Below are 17,336 nucleotides of genomic sequence, written 5' to 3'. Positions count from 1 at the left end.
ACACTAGACAACAGTGGCTCTCAGTCAATGCTCCCTCAGCCCTGCAGCAGTGCAGGGCTGAGACATTTTTATAGCCTCAAGCTCCCAGGCATTTTTTCGCGACGGGGGGGAAGAGGGTGCGGCAGGGGAGGGGAATAGGGGAAGAGCATGGAATTCAGCTTTGTGAAATCTGACTGCCCCACAGTAGCCTGATGAGAGAGAGCTTTTCCTTCTTGCTTTAAGCCAATACAGTACTGGGAACAGAGACCCTACGGCTTTCTTCTGTCCTAATTCACCCCATCTGATAGAAGAAATGGAAACAGGGGGGAACTCAGTCCAATGTCTTCCTAGGACATAGTAGCTGGTTATTTCAGAGCAATCAGTCATTGCAGGGTAACAATCAACCCGATTCATCTCAATACAACAGGGCTCTGGTGAGCATATGCAAACAATGTTCTTCAGTCTGGGCTTCCCCAGAGAATACTCAAGGTTTTTGGTTCAGATTATTGCGCTAATCTGCTCCACCATATCTGCTGAAATAGCTGGCACTACCCACCCACACTTCAATTCCCCCTCCCAAATCATGTGCTAGTAATTCAGTAAGATCAGTGCGGTGATGGTTCTAGGTTAGATGAACTGTTCCGCATGCCAGTTTCTCAGCCAGCAAGCATGAATGATGTCTCCCTGGGTGCACAAGCAGTGGCATGCTGGTTTTTACTAGTAGTGAGTGGGAGTGGGCCAGGTTCAGGCACTCAGGAAAGAAGAGGACTCACACCACGTACCTTGCTCAGCCAGGCCGACAGCACTCATGGCGGCCGAAGCAGGGGCGGAGCTCTGCCTGCCAACTGATTGGACAGAATCATTCAGTGGGAGGAGCCATAATAAAGCAATAAAGGCCAATCAGCAACAAGAGAGCAAGATGCAAGTAAATTAGTGTTAAAGAAGGGTGGGGAAAAAAGAATGTAAAGTTCTGGATTAAAATGTATGTCCTTCACACACAAAGCCAAAAACAAACTGCACTACAGAGACCAGCCTGGGTGGATGCTGAGGACATGGGAATGACATTTGGAAGGACATGGATTTAGTCGAAAACAAAAGTTTTAGAACTAGTTTGCAGCTATGGATTTCAACCGTCAGCAAAGCCAGAAGGAACTAACAATGGTCTGATTTATTTGTTTAAAGTCAATGGGCCTGCTGTGAAGTGTTTTGGGAGAGGGTTTGGAGGAGGCTGCAGACCCATCTAAATCTCATCATGAAGTCACTTATTAATATAAAACAAACCCAGCATGAATAAGTATAGACAAACATATCAAACAAACCTCTCAGAACCCCTCAGAAGCTGGAGACCATCCATAACAAAGCCATCTGCAGTGGAAGAACTAAATTCCATGAGAATGGCTAACACAACCGACCCTCTAGCAGCCTGGAATTGTCATCCCCAAATATATAGTGTTTAAATGGAGAAAGCTCTGGACTCACCCACAGTCAGGGATGCTTAAAGGTGAAGTCAGACCCTTCAGACTCAGCAGATCCAGCAACACAGATCTGAGACTGTAATCGGGTCCTCTGTACTGTCGGTTGGGAGGAAACCTGATTTCTGCATTCTCAGCCTGCCCAATGCTTTTTCTGCATCTGTCCAAGTGCCAGTGAATGCACCAACGCAGACTGCCCAAGAGACAGGGAACCTAGGATCTTCCAGTCATCCATCCATTATTCACAGGACCATGAACTCAGCAGAGGTCCAGTTCAGCCAGTTTTTTCTAATGCTGGTACTCATCGACAACATGATAAAACCCAGCACACAACAGGGAACTGCCACTCTGGATATGCTTAAAGCCAGCTATATTATTTTATGTACACACGCCAGTGCCACATGAGATGCTAGAATAAAAACAAGATCACTCACTTGTGACTGGTTTGTTTGACAACAGTGCTCTCCCACATCCATGCTTCTGGGAAGCGCACACTCAGATGCCTGCATGGAACCAGCCAAGCTAGTGACCACATGTCCTGCGGCAGGCACAGTAGGGAGGTTGGGAAAGAAGGGAGCACAGGAGAGAGTGTGGCTCTACAGGGAGTACATCCAGAGGACTCCTGCTACTGGCATGTAGCCCCATTTGCTTCTTCATAGTTTGTTTCTACAGATCCTGCCCTTGGAGGTCAGCAAAGAGGAGTCACCCTGGAAGTGAGCGCCTAGAGACAAAGTCCAGCTAAGAAAACTGAGCATCTTACCTAGCCCCTCCGACTGAACTGTAATGCCATGGAAGATCTGATTTTAGTTCGGGTTGGTCCTGCTTTGAGCAGGGGGTCGGACTAGGTGACCTCCTAAGGTCCCTTCCAACCCTGATCTTCTGTGATTAAACTTGCCCATGAGAACTTCTGGAACAAGCAACTTGACACCAAATCTCCAAACATCCTTCTCACCATAATGGGACGCGCTACACAGAGATGGGCTTTCCAAAAATAAGGAAAAAAATCAGGCATCTTCCCAAAATGCCTGAGGTACTGCTAAAGCAATGGCTGAAAACACTTCTCACATTTAACCCCTGTACAGTGACTGGCTGCAGAGGCACAAAGGCAAAGAATGCAGCACAGTTCTGACACTTTAGGGCAAAGCATCCGCAGATGTTGAAGAGCAGTGTGTCCTTTTGGAACGTACGAAGACTGCACATAATACTTGACTCTTTCTACCCTTCTGGCCTAGGTGACCAACAGAATGGCTGTGCAGAGAAAAAGGAAGCAAAGTGAACTCCCACTGCAGTTAAAAAGGCATCTCTCCATCCAACATCCTGAAAAAAAGAATGGAGCCTCCCCAATTGGTAAAGATGAGGGAGGATCCTGAGAAGAAGTTTTCTCTAGCTGAGCAGACAGTTATTTGTCAAATCATAGCAAGCAGCAACAGGTACCAAATGGACTCAAAGGGACAAGAGTTGCCAAACCAGAGACAAAAAAGGGTGGGTCAGACCTTCAGAACCACAGTCACTCAGCAACTAAAAAGGAGCCAGGTCTTCATTCTGACACCAGACAGATGGCAGATTTCCCTGGCCAAAGGATTATGGAATTGTAAGCAAGATTGGATTTACCTCCTCCAAAAGGGCTACTAACAGGCCCCCAAAAGCAGAGTTGTTTCCCAGTAGTGTAAACTGCTCCCCTTTCCCTAGGGAAGAGAAGGCAGAGCAACTTCCAGGTGCAGATGGAGAAAAGAGGACTCGAAAACTGACACAAAGTAGTCTGAGAACTGCCATGTGAGAGAAGCAGCAGAAGGAAAAGCAAGAAAAAGCTCAGCTACTGACAAAGCAGAAGAAGATTTCAAAGGAAAATCATTCCTACCCTTTAGCAGTTTAGATGGAGACATGCTTGTCAATAGCTCAGCTCCAGCCCGCAAGGCCAAGCTGATGGCACTCAGCTCCAGCCGACAAAACCCTCCCTATGTCTCTGCAGCCCCAAGTTCCGCTACAAGAGTTCCTCTGACTCTTCCTGGGCACATTACATCCACGCTCATCCTTTGCCACCTGGCAACTGGCACCTCTCCCTCAAACAAAACGGGACGGAAGCCAGCAAATGTATGTTTCACCTTTCAAAAAGAGAATCAGCTGTAAGACTCCAATAAATCTTCACAAACTTGACTGCATTTTAGATCAAACAGAGTAACAATGACTTCCTCAGCGTCCGGTAATTTCTACTCATGGACAAGGCTTCAGAGGGCAACTTTCCTTCTCTGACACTCTAGCCCCCTGGTTACCTTTATCAAGAGGGACAGAACACGGATCCTGGGAGCTGTGAACCTATTGTTAGCAGCTGCTGTCACTAGATAATATGAACAAGGGCTTGAACAGAAGAAAAGTGTCCATCTAAATCACTAGCCACCTGGTGAATCATTCTGTTAGCCAGGGAGAAGGGTTGAGACCGAAATCTTCTCAAGAACAATGAACACGGGAGCTACCAATTCACTTTAGAACAAAAAATCTTTCAGTTACACACTTAAAGAGAGGCTTAAGCCTCAAGAGAATTAAAAGAACATTTTCAACTTGCAACTTTGTTAGCAAAGAGGACAAACAACTATAAAATAGAAGGAGTTGTGGCTTCCTGACAACCCAGAAGAAATATGTAGGCTCCTGATCATACAAGAAAGGCTCTTTACAAACTTCCTCCCGTATGATTTTGGGATAAACCTAAGCACTATAAATCAGGGTGCCCAAATGTCACAGGATTTTGGTGAAGAACTGGAATTTGAACTTCCAGGTGATGAAGAACCTGTTCTGTCAAAGGATGATCTTCCAATGACATTATGAATGCTGTCACGAGGGGGCCTTACACATATCGCTGAGAACCAGATGTAGAGGAAGACCCTGAGAATTAAGGTGTTGGCTTCAAACCATAAAAATACTGACACATACTCTGGCTGTGAAAGAGGAGGTGGTGAAGCTAGAGCTACGTGCTAATATTTAAACACTTTTTTGAGCAACACAGGCACCACAACTTGTCTAAATGAAGGAGCTTCAAAGATTTTTTCAATATAGAAGTTACCTCAGATCTCAAATTGCCTATCACTTAGAGCTGGGATAAATTGCTCCAATGTCAAGCGAGAGGGACAAAAGAAATGTTGGGAACCAACACACTTTCATGGAGGAGTGAGACGGGTTTCCTTCCATCCTGCCACCAGGAATATTCAGAAATGTGTCCATAGCTCATAGGGAACAAGTCCATTTCAAAGAGAGGAGAGACAGTGAATGCAGGTTGGAGATTACTTTTTTCACCTTGCAGTTTTAGCACTGGTTTTCCAAAGGAACCAGGAAGGAATCTTTGAAAGAAACTTCTAGACCCAGAAATTCCACAACAGGGAATCTCTTCTCTTTCGAAAACAAGAAGTCAAATGGACAGTTAAATTAGCAGCTTTTTATAAATCAAAACCACCAAAACCCCCACAAAAATTCACCAGAAGGCTGTCAGAGAGATGAAGCAATTCCTAATTTGACAGAATAGCAATAAAACAGAAACTAAGAGCGCTAGGGAGATTTAAGCGCCTCTTTATAGATCCCTTCTGACCATGCCTTGTAATGTACTTGTGTATCACGTGTCAAGGCACATAAACGCCACTAACTCCACTGTAAAGCTCCAAGAGGTTGTGCGCTCAACACAGCTCCAAGAATATTTATATGCAAAGATACATGTGCGATGGAGAAGAACAACTGGTCCTGGTCCATGCCTGAAGCTCCCTACATGCTCACAATTATACAAATAAATGATCATTTCTCCCTTTGGCAAACACCGGTATTTTTTGTTCCTGTATTTCAAATGGAGTGGAAGAACTCTAGTGATTCTCTGGTTCAGTTCTTTAGCTGTGTGCTAGCATCATCAACGTTAGCAGTTGCAGGAAGCACATATGTGGAAATTGCATGTGATGGTTAACTGCTGCTGCAATATTGACATGGAGGAGACACCTGTTATTTGTCTGTCCTATACAAGATTGATTTTAAAACAAACTCCTTAGTGATGGAGTGGGGCAAAGGGGTCTTTAACATGGACATATTTAGAATCCAGAGGCCATTTCTCATTAGGCCTTAACTATTTTTAATATACAGAAATATCTGAGGCCTAAACTACTTGACTGCATTCTCAAGAAGAAAATTAGTGAGGGAGAAGGGAAGGGAGGGTTGCACGTTTTGCTGATTGTTGAACTCCTGAAGGATTTCACCAAGGAATATGACGCCTTCGTGATTACAGCTGATGGAATGCATTTGAGGAAGTGCGTCTCTGGAAGAGACAGTCAGGTGATCACCTTCTGTGATCCCATGGGATGACAGCAACCTTCGAGAGATGCTCACTCAATCCCACCTCAAGCACCAATGCTCAGCATAAACCAGGGCGTGCCATCCAGCACTGCTCCTGGATTCAGAGGGAGACCATCCCTTCTGCCACTGGATCAGGAACACAAAGCCACCATGCATCGGACACAGGAACACAAAGACTGTGGCATCCCACCACTGAACTGAAGTAACTTGTGCAAGCATCTGCCATGATCGGCTACTGAGGCATAATTACTCTAGTAACTACCATTTAAAGCTGCGGTTATTTCAAGAATAAGTGTTCTCCACTGTGCTCCAATTGTTCTGGCTTCTATCGGAAAGTCCCTGACTTATCCTCCGGAAACCTCCACCAACTTGCTATTGGAACATGTCTCAATAGTAACGGCTCCCAGGAATGACATGACCCATAGCGTAGCGTTTTATGTTCCCAAGGCGCGGGCAGGTCACTGGATTGGGGTGAGATATCTGCATGGGACTCTTCCACCTTATGAAGACGTATTTTCTAACTCTGGCCTTGCTGTAACAGTCAAACATTCAGGCACTAGAGCAGAACATCTGAGCACTTAGGAAAGGAGCTAGCTCTCCAGGAAAAGTCAGCTAGAAAAAGCTATACTTAACAGTTCCCTTATCCCCATGAGGGCAAGGATGGAGGTGAGCATTTATTCTTCAGCACTACTAGACTCATTCTGTAGAAGGAACTAAGGAGGGGGAGAGAGAACATGAAAAGCAATCATTCACTTCAAGTGGATAGAACAAACAAGCAGAGAGAGAGGGAGATAAAACAGGAGGGAAAGGAGGAGAGGAGGGAAAGCAGCTTAAAAAAGGAGCAAACGTCTCTGCTAATGTATAAGTTAACCCTTTTATTTGGGATTCCCCCACACCCACAAAGGCCACTATGGTTAGCTGGGGAAAAATGCACAACTGCATTTTGCCCATACACTTCATATCGTCAAATTTCCAAATACCAAGCCCCAGGTACACACAGGTCTGCAATCAATGAGCTCACATGGCACTTTCACATGACACTTCAGCTCCACAGGAAAGTCTCATGGGCAGGATCTGAGACTGTATCTCCATCTCCCAGATGCACCTGGCTTTCCCACTTTGGGACAAAGCAATGGAGACAGAATTCACTGAGGCTCACGTCTCAAATACTCAACCCAGTGGCATCCTTTTTGGCTTCAATCACTATCATCGAGGGAAATCCTGGTTCTCTCGCCTGTGGCTGTTACTGGAGAAGGTGTATGGAGCAAACAGATATTCCCTGGGTTTTTACATTTGCCTCTGCCAACTCCCCATTGAATCAAACATCCTTAAGCTAGGTTCATGCAGGAAACCAGAAAGGGAAGACAGCAAATTAGTTTTAAGGCCCAGATTTGCCAAGGTAGTTAGGTGCTGCAGTGCTCAATGTTACAGTGCCTAACTGATTTAGGAGCCTGTTTTCAAAAGGGATCCAGGCATGTAGGAGTCTAAATTCCATTGACTAAGTGCTTAACTCCCCTCTGAAAATGAGATTTAGGCTCCTAAATCCGCTAGGCATTGTAATGCTGAGCGCAGCAACACCAAAATACCTTTAAACATCTGGAAAAGTCTGTTTCAGTAGATGTTTTCAAATATCTCACTATGGCTGCAGAAATCCACCTCCTGAAACACCTATCCCTGTGCATTTGTGTGGCATGCAACATAAGAGCTATGCCTTAGAAGGTACACATCATCTGAATGCCCAGTAGGCCAGACGCCTGAGTGTTCCAGCATGTTTCTCATTCAGCAGGTCGACAATGCTACAAGAATACCCTTCATAATACTTCAGCATTCCCCGTTTCCTGCCAAAAACAGGTAGAGAAGAGGCAGGAATGCAAAGACGGCAAACAGAAAAAACTTTAATGGACCTTTTGTGCACCTCAGGGAAGTTGAGGGGTTGGTGTGAAAGGAGGAAAAGGCTGGCCGTGGGCCTCATTTTTACATAATTCCATTTGCCTAGCTGATGCATAAATATTTCACTCTTACGCCAGGAAAAGGTGCACAGTTGAGAAAATAATGAAATCCACAGGATCCAGAGATGGGAGTAAAAGGAAAGTTTACTCACCAGCAAGTGGAGTTTTCAGAGTACGTTACCTTAGCAGATCCACATTCTAGAAGTCCTGTGCCATTTCTTGCAATCCCTGAACCTTTCTAAAGCATTTTAATTGTGATGGATGAACAGTTGATAGAATTGTCTAATTTTTTATTAAATTTGACTTTCCTGTTTGGGAAGTAACCGCAAACAGATCACATAGTTCTCAATATTTGTTTGTTGTTCAAAATTGCTTAAGTATTTTTTGTCCAATTTTCCCTTTTATAATCCACCTTCAAAATTTACCCTGCATTGGTGAGTTACTGTAGACATGTGGCCTCATTTCTGTTCCCTGAATGGTCACTTACATAACACAGCACAATATGAATTTCAAATATTAATCATGTACACAATTCAAAACTTTGCTTTTGCTAAATAATGGAGTTTAAAATTCACCCTCCTAGTATTCCTATTAGAAAAGTTCAGCCATTCAAACTTTCATGGAAAGCAAACGCAATAGGCTTGTGGAGTATTTAATCACATTCGGTTTTGGAATGTGACTATTTCTTTACCCATTACTATTCACTCAGGCCTACAGCTTAATATTTATGGGTGCGCACACAATCTGCAGATTCAGTCTCCCTTTCACAGTTATAAAGGACCCTGTCCCTAGAGATGTCCTCTGCCACACTCATCCTCACCTAAACGAACTATAAAAACTTCAGATGAGATGATGAAGGAGGGTCAGCATGAATCTGTAGAGGCAACATGTGGATAACTGAGAGCTTAAGTGGTGCACAGAATTCTGCACAACAGTCCAATTTCACCCTGAATGACAACTGCTCTACAGATGAGCATCCAGTTTAGACCCAGAGTTTGGAAAAAAGATGTGAATTGAACATCAAGTGGCAGCCTTACAAATCTTGGTGACAGATACATTCTGGAGACAAGCTGCATAGATGGCCACTCATCTGACAGCATGAGTTCCAAGTTCCTCCAGTCTAGAGCTCTCATTTGGTTGTAGTTGGCTTGGTTACAGAGTTTCATCCATCTGGATGATTTCTGGATATATCTCACTTCCCTCAAAGGCTATAACAAAGAGGATGACTGTCAGTAACTCAGTTTTTGACATCTAATATATGCAGTCTAGCCACTCCCCCAAACTTCCACGTGTGTTCTGAGGCCGTGAGGGAAGAGACCGAAAGAAAGAGATGGTTTGCTCCAGATGAGTGACTGAAGCTGATATGGGCAGAAGTTTCAAGTGAGCAACACAACACTGCTTTGTAAAGAAGGTCCAGTGTCAGAATTTGGATTTCACTCACCCTCTTGGCAGAGGAGATAGTTACCAGCTTGCTAACAGTGGCTCTCAAGTGGTTAAAAGGATGTAGTCATAGGCCTAGAACACACTGACCAATAACTAACAGCTTATGGCTGAATGAAGACAAGGTCCTTTAAGCATAACAGTGAAATGCTGAAATAAGGTTAACTGTACCTTAACTGTGGAAAAGGATCAAACCAAGTTCTTTATCTCTAGTAACTGATTTAGGATTAGAGGAGCCAAGCAGTGTGAGGGATAGATAACACATTATGACTACGATTACTACACACCTAAGGAAAGAAATGTGTCCCTTTGCAAACAGATGATTTTCAGGTGGCAGGAACATGGGACTGCTACAAGCCTGCTGTTTCACAGCCTCTGAATATACCCCCTTCCCGCCAGATGTTAAGGGCTGAAGAGTCACACTTCCAAACACAGTGACTGAATTGAAGGAGAGCTTGACCTTCTTTGACAGTAGAAGGACTAACTAAGGGCTTGAGACATCATGCGCAGGCCAGAGCATGACCCCCAGCAAACTGATGCTGGGGATGCCAGGATTATATAAGCCCTGTCCCATTTTCATCTCTCAAATGGGAATGGGGACAGGGTGACTCCAGTCAAATTGGAGCCTTTCTCCTGGCAAATCTAGGACCTCTGCCTGCTCTCAAAGATCCAAAGCACTGCTTTGAGACATATACCATCAGATGACCCTGTCTTCTCTAGACCAAAGCCTGAGGAGCTGGAAGAAAAACAAGCCTTTGTGTCAAACACACAGTCAGGTCTCCTAGTGAGAGAGGAGGAGGCTGAGCGTTGCCAGTTCTTCCTGGCTGCCTCTATCAACCCTTTGTTTATAAGCAGGGTGCCCCCTGCCCCATCTCCAGCAGGCCAGCGACTTTGTGCACCTTTTCTGGGACTGCAGCAATTAGAAATTCCAAGGCGTAAACTCAGCTTAGCGTCATCTCATGTAATGCTTTCTTGTTGTCATCACAGCAAGAAGAGGAAGAGACTAAAACTAAATTTCATCTACTCTTCCTTTCCTCCAATTCAGAGATGTCACCTCTCAAATCAACGTACCACTGCCACGAGATGATCTCCCGTCCCAAGAGCCATAAGGCCCAATTAGTCATACAGACCAAGACTTGGCATCCCCTTTCACTGAGATGTCAAAGGTCTGACCTCTAGCCAGGCAAACAGTGGGGAAGCAGGAGCAAAACCTAACCACATATCAGATCGGGTTTTAGATGCGTGAGGCTGCACGTGAAGGAGAGACCTCTGTATCAGGAGCATTATTGGCACGGAAGGGGCCCAGGTGAGCTCTGAAAGCTCTTTAGAGGAATCTCACATGACAGCAGCCCCTGAGAGTTTGTTCTTGTGAAGTCCTCCCCTCTCAATGAGCACGGGAGGTTTGGAACAAGGAGACCACCAGCTCTGTAGATCTAGGCTCACAGCTCTTCTTTCAGGCCTCTTTCTCAGAGTATCTCAAAGTCTCAGAGTGCTGTTTCTTTTTGACATCTGAACAGTACAGGGACTCAGCACGGGCCACCAGGCCCCAACAGTTCCTCTTCTTTTCAGCGATGAAACTGACAACTCTGTATCTCTGAGATACAGGCAAATGAGCAGAGCAAGCCTCCTGCAGCTTGCTTCTCGGTCTGGGAATAACGGGTGCACAGCTCAGCACCACTGACTGCTCCCGGCAGTTCAAGTACCCAACATGCTGGCCCACAAGGGACATTTTCTGATCCAAAGAGCAGTGCTCCAAACCCAAACCCTTCCCCAGCTGCACCACAGGGGGACCATAGCATTAGTCTTACTAAAAATGAATCCAGTACTATTATTTATTGTAAACACTAATCTAAGAATTAACTACGTTAGCATTTCAACTAAACCCCGCTGTGTCTCGGAGCAAAGGAAAACAGACCCACGACTGCGTGCACCAGGAGGAGCCGGGGAACCCAAAGATGGGTAGAGGGGAAAACGTTTCACAACCTCGGCTGAAGCAATGGCTGCATGAGAGCACACCAGCCCTCCTAACAATGAAGCCGCTGTAGAATCATTCTGAGACTACAAGGTACGGCTTTCAGCTTCTGCAGACACATTTCCTAGGGGCACGTCTACACTGCAGCTGGGTAGTGTGACTCCCAGCACAGGAGACAGCTTCGCACTACCTCAAGCTGGGCTAACACCCTAAAAACAACAGTGCGGCCGTCACAACATGTGCCGGGGCTCGGACTAGCCACCTGAGGGCAGACACAGGGGATCAAGAGGCCTTGGATTCGGGCAACTAGTCTGAGCCACTGCCCTTCCTGCAACATCCATGCTGAGATCTGCAGCGTGCAGCTAGTGCATGTCTGCTCACACTGGGAATCACACCTCCCAGCTGTGGTGCAGATGGGCCCTTTGAACAATTCTAAAAAGGTGTGCTTAAAACTGCTGCTACAGCCAGCCTGACACTTCTCCATGCTCCTGACAGGCTGAATTTATAGTGGAGCAGAGGATCAACTCTCAAACTCCTGGGGCTACCTCACTGCACTTCTTGGGAATGGTGCACAGTTCTTCTATTTGAACAACACCACTAGAATGACATGGATCCCAGATGGAAGGGAGATGCCCCCTGGATTTCCCCAGCGGAGTGTGGGGGGTGCGTACGCGCGCCCTTTGTTCTTACTGTAATTAGGCGTTTCCTGCATTACATCACAGAAAGCATGCTTGATGCCCACCATTAAAGCATTTAGCAAAGGGAAGAGTGACAGGAGATTCCATTACTGCTGCTTTTCCTTAACCATCTCTAAATTGCACTCCAAATGCAGAGCTGGAGAATGGACTGAAATACAGCCCGGTTCAGTAATATTTGGACTGAATTACTGCCCAGATGCTACACTGGAAAGAAGAAAACAGGGCTAGGAGGGCTCAGGGTTAGTGAACGGCCTAAACTGCTGACAGGCGCATGGGCAGAGAGAGGCTGCCCGCCAGAAGAGGCGTATCAGCTGGGGATGAACCCTAAGATAGCACAACCCAGCAGCCTGGCATTCTTAACAAACTAAACGTATCTTTCAAAACACCAGTGTTAGCAAAACGTTTGGGCCTGTGTTTTCCGCAAGTGACAACACAGAATTCTCAGCAAGCAGCCAGGCTAACAGGACGACAGCCATGTCAGAGACAGAGATGGAAAAACTTGACAGTTTGGACAGTTCTAGACCCTTTTTGGTTGAGCCAAGGATCCCCAGCACCATGATGGCTACGCCCCCCTGCAAATACCATTACTTGTCCAGTGGTGGAACCAGGCCCCTGGGTCCAGGTCGGAAGGAACCACTGTTGCAGTTATAGCCCCTTATAATTGGGGTTTCCTATGGGAAAACTAGAACATCCCCAAGAGGAGCTAGCAACAGCACACCAGGAGATTCTGGCAGCAGACTGGATTCCCCTCTTGTTCCAGACACAGGCCCCTCCCCCAACTAGTTTAATGTTTCTCTGTTGCCCACTGGTCAGAGCAACAGTACCATCAATAAATGCAAATGGATTTGGCAATGCAAATCAAAACACATCCCCCTCTTCTCCGACTCCCCCCCAAAAGGTTAAAATGCACCCAGATCACTGTAGAAATAAGGGGGAAGGGATGGGGATAGGGAGAACTTACCAGAAAAGTTCCGCGAGACCAACATCGTAGTGAGGATTGCACCCTGTGGGGGAGAAGAAGAGAGCAGGGATAAATAGTGCTGCCCATCTCAGACAGGGGATGCAGGAATCCCAGTTGTTCAGGGTCAAATAACCAACCCAGACATAAGCTGCCAGGGTCCCCTCCACCTGCTACCCAACACTTATGTTACTTTACGACTAGGAGCTAGATGACCAATCAGCACAGTAGGCAGCAGCTCGGAAGGGTGGAGCGCTCATCTGGTTATTTCAGTTCTCTTAAGTGGGAAAGGAGAGGCGGGGGGGGCATAGGATATGGAGAGAACCGACCAGAAGGGAAACAAATAGCTTTATAGGTACAGACATCTCTCAACCTCTAAAGAAACTTTCTAGGCCACCTTGTATTGGAGGATCTCAAAAAGCACTTGACAAACATTAATGAGCTAATCTTCAAGCACACCTTTGGCAAGGCAGGTATTTGCTCCATGTCACAGAGAAGAAAACTGAGGCACAGAGAAGGGACGTGACTTGGGGGACACTTCAAGTCAGAGGCAGAGACTGCAAGAAAGCTAAGCTCCCCCAACCTTGTGCTTCAGCCACAAAAGCACCTCCCTCCCACATCTTCCCTTTCCAAAACAGGCAAACACCTGCTCACCTTCAGCTTCCTTCTGGCATTAAACTTCCTCAAGCACTCCACAGTCTCCTGTCTGTGCATCATGGAGGCCACGGTGGATCGTTGCTGGAAGACAGGAACAAGGAAGGATTAATAAATAATTTTAAAACAAACCAGCAAGATGAATTATCCCTCCAGCTCTCCACTCATATGCTACAACCACTATGCAAACCAACGTGACAGAGCAGCTCAGCTCTGGGTGCCTGGCTTGTAACAGACCCTGACTCCAAACTGCAGAGACCTGGTGGCAGAAATCAACTGAAGTGATATCAACCACCCCCCATGGTGAGAGGTTCTAATCAAAGTGGGCTGTTGTCACAGGCCCATGTCTGAGAAAGTGCAACGTTTTCCATGGTTCATACACCAAAGAAAAAACAAAGCCAGACATGAGGCAAAAGCAGACAACCAACCATTACGCTGGGTGTGGGGAGGGGAGAGGAAGGGAGGAGAAGAGGCGGATCTTGTTACTAAATCTCAGAAGGAAAATTGAAGCAGTGAGTAAAGGCCATTGTCTGGTTATCCTGATGCCTCTTGGACAAGGCTGCTCATTGAATCTGTGAACACAAAGCCAGCCCTGTGCCCAGAGCCCTCAGCACCCTTGCATCAGATGCAGAAGGTGATGTTCAACATACAACTGGGGGGAGTCTCCTGGCTCAGTCAGATAACTCTACTGCATCAATCTGACAGCCTGAGTGTAACTTCCAGCCAGCAGGGCACCCTTGTCGCCAGCACTTGGCTGGGGTCACATCAGCCGAAAGAGGAGCACTTCCCAGAAGCGCTGCCAGTGATTCAGAAAACATTAGAAAACCGGAGGCTGATGCCAGACTAGCTATTGCTCTGGCACCGACCTACCAGCCTTCATTGGCTTTACAAGGACAATGGGCGAATGACTATCATGCTGACCTGCAGGTACTACAGACCCTTCAGGAGCAGCTCTCTGTTGGTTCAAACAAATTCATTCAGACCTGAGAGAACAGCTCACACTGTACTCAGGTTCTGCAGTGACGCAGGGAACCTCTGTTGGGACTCAAACCTAACCACTCTGCTCTCAAAGCAAGCACCCTACTGCGGTCTGCACTGGCTCTTGGGGGGTGGGCAGGCTGGGCCAGCCCCTTTGAAAGAGCTTCTTGCTGTTAAAGTTCACACAGCCTCCTGTGAAGCTAAAGTGATGCCTGCAATAATTCCAGGGGTCTTGCTAGTTTGGCCTGGAAGGGGTCAGGAAACATACTATCAGTTGTGTAGATCTCTTCACTGACCACAAAGCACAACTGTCACTGGCGCTAGGAGAACAGGAGTGCCCTGTACTATCTTCAGAAATGCACAGCCAAGACCAGTCACTGCCTACGGGTGAGCACAGCAAGTCTCCAGGAAGGGAATCCATGCAGGGTATGCACATGGAAAGTGTTGGGCACTCGGTGACAACAACTTTAACACAGGGGAAAGCAGGTAGGGAACTGAAGTGATTTATGGAATGAAATCATCACACCTTGCAGAATGGCCAGCCAAGCTTATATGTGCAAAGGAGGAAACCCTCTCAGGGCATTTTGAATCACACTGCCACGTGGGATGAGTTATTGCTTCTCATCCAATGTCAGTCACAGGCACTGGGGGTGCATGGCTCAAAATAGCAAAAACACAATTATAACATTACAGACATAAAAAAAGAGGAGAGCCAGAGCCTCAGCTGGTGTGAATCAGCCTAGCTAAAGGCTGAGGGGAGATATGATTGCTCTCTATAAATACATCAGAGGGATAAATACCAGGGAGGGAGAGGAAATTATTTAAGTTCAGTGCCAATGTGGACACATGAACTAATGGATATAAACTGGCCATCAGGAAGTTTAGACTTTAAATTAGACACACGTATCAAACCATCAGGGGAGTGAAGTTCTGGAACAGCCTTCCAAGAGGCGCAGTGGGGGCAAGAAACTTAGCTGCCTTCAAGACTGAGCTTGATACATTTATGGAGGGGATGGTATATTGGGACAGCCTAATTTGGCAATTAACTGATCTTTGGCTACTAGCGGTAAATATGCCCAGTGGCCTGTGAAGGGATGTTAGATGGGGTGGGTTCTGAGTTATTACAGAGAATTCATTCTGGGTGTCTGGCTGGTGAGTCTTGCCCACATGCTCAGGGTTTAGTTGATAGCCATATTTGGGGTCAGGAAGGAATTTTCCCCCAGGTTAGATTGGCAAAGGCTCTGGGGGTTTTCGCCTTCGTCTGCAGCATGGGGCATGGGTCACTTGCTGGTGGGATTCTCTGTACCTTGAAGTCTTTAAGCCATGATTTAAGGACTTTAATAACTCAATCATAGGTCAGGGGTCTATTACAGGCGTGGGTGGGTGAGGTTGTGACCTGCCTTGTGCAGGAGATCAGACTAGATGATCATACTGGTCCCTTCTGACCTTAGAGTCTCTGAGCTCTGGTGACCTCTATGGCACTACGCCAATTTATACATAGTGTACACAACATAGATACATTTGAATTGCTAACAAGCTCTCTCTCGGAGACAGTGAATCACTACCACCCCGTGTTGAGAACAAACTGTGATGAGTGGGGATGCATAAAGAACACACTGGAAAGCAGGGGCATGCCTGTCTCAAATGCACTCTCTCTGTCAGGTAAGGAAGGAGTAACTTCCCTCAATTACATTTCAAGATTCTCTTGCCAGCTCTGCAAAAATGGGAAAACAACTGTGCTTCTGATCTGGAAAGGAGAATAGCTCTCTCCCTTGAGAGCTAGTCAAAGCTGCTTCACGGCCACCAGCATTACTCCCATGGCTAGTGGCAATATGGAAAGTCTGGATGCGTTATGGGAGCATTTCCACACGTATCTTTGAAAAAAGATGCACTACAGCAAACTGGGTCTGGGATGCAGAGTTCGGGATCCCCAGGTGCTGGGCTATTTAAGCTGACGTCTCCCTAGATACGGCACATGATGATCTGCATCGACAATCGATGGTTAGATAAAATAGCCTTGAAAATTCAAAGCCATTTGTTCTGCATCTCCTCATTATAGCTGTGGTTAAATAACGCTATAAAAGCAGGTTGGCTTTCCCATGCCAGCGCCTGCAAGCTCACAATTCAAAGCATAGAAACACGTTTGATTAGCCAGCACCTGATTTCTGCCCCTAGCTGTGCCCTCCTACTCTGTAGCCCTGTCCTTCCAGCACATTGTTTCAGCACACACAATGGCATGACCTCAGAACAGGTGGGCCAGGAGACACTTACACAGACCCATGGGTGTTTGAGTGCTTGGTCGGCCGTTATGCGTTTTGCCGGGTTTATCGTCAGCATCTGATTGATCAAGTTTTTTGCTTCAGGAGTCACCGTGTCCCACTCAGGTGACGGGAACTAGGCAGGAGAGAGGAGAAACTGAACATAAAAATCTCTTTTGCTGCTGGAGGTAATCCGTTCCACACCACACCAAGCCGTATGCAAGCTTTAACCCCTTTTGGCACCAGAGCTTTTGCATTTGGGGGACAAACACCTTCGGGGGACACCCACAGCGTGAAAATTCTAGGAAATTCGATGAACAGTGTAAGACCACACATGCGCCGCTTTGATGGCTGTACAATGGGTGTCCACGGGGCATCCAAACAGGTACAGGAGCCTTACAGGATTCAGTCAGGCTTTCGGATTTTACTCAAATCTGCAAGTCAATTCAAAGATCCGGAGCCTCCCTTCTCGAGCGTTTGGTGCAGGCATGTGAAACCAGATGCACAGTATCCTTTAACCCACCCACCCTCTTCTTCCTCCCACTCCATGTCCCCATACGTTAAAAGCTGTAATCCTGTTTGTAGTACCAGAAATTGGTACCTGGGGAATGGGAGACACGTCAGAGGCTGGCAAGACGTGGGCACGGAGAGAACGGGC

At 46.5% G+C, this 17,336-nt stretch overlaps 1 protein-coding gene across 33 annotated transcripts in view; it reads right to left on the bottom strand.

Annotated features, from left to right (window-relative positions):
• CAMK2G (calcium/calmodulin dependent protein kinase II gamma) overlaps positions 1–17,336 on the bottom strand; it is a 162,762-nt gene that overhangs the window by 50,168 nt on the left and 95,258 nt on the right. For 20 of the 33 annotated variants that reach the window (XR_010917904.1, XR_010917932.1, XM_067537480.1 and 17 more), the window contains exons 10-13: positions 16,692–16,814; positions 13,443–13,526; positions 12,792–12,834; positions 762–824 (exon numbers count right to left, since the gene is read on the bottom strand). Coding sequence is in view for 31 of the 33 variants with exons in the window: in XM_067537480.1 (XP_067393581.1) it covers positions 762–824; positions 12,792–12,834; positions 13,443–13,526; positions 16,692–16,814 (313 nt within the window). In the remaining 2 variants the exon portion in view is untranslated. The remainder of the gene's footprint in view (positions 1–761; positions 825–12,791; positions 12,835–13,442; positions 13,527–16,691; positions 16,815–17,336) is intronic. The other 13 variants (XM_067537518.1, XM_067537553.1, XM_067537535.1 and 10 more) reach the window with 1 other exon arrangement.

Source organism: Emydura macquarii, unplaced genomic scaffold, assembly GCF_026122565.2.
Source record: "Emydura macquarii macquarii isolate MOO-44397 ecotype Brisbane River unplaced genomic scaffold, CSIRO-AGI_Emac_v2 contig_67, whole genome shotgun sequence".
In the NCBI taxonomy this organism is placed as follows: domain Eukaryota; kingdom Metazoa; phylum Chordata; order Testudines; family Chelidae; genus Emydura; species Emydura macquarii.
Note: the sequence above shows the minus strand (reverse complement) of the source record. Positions and strands in the feature narration are given on the sequence as shown.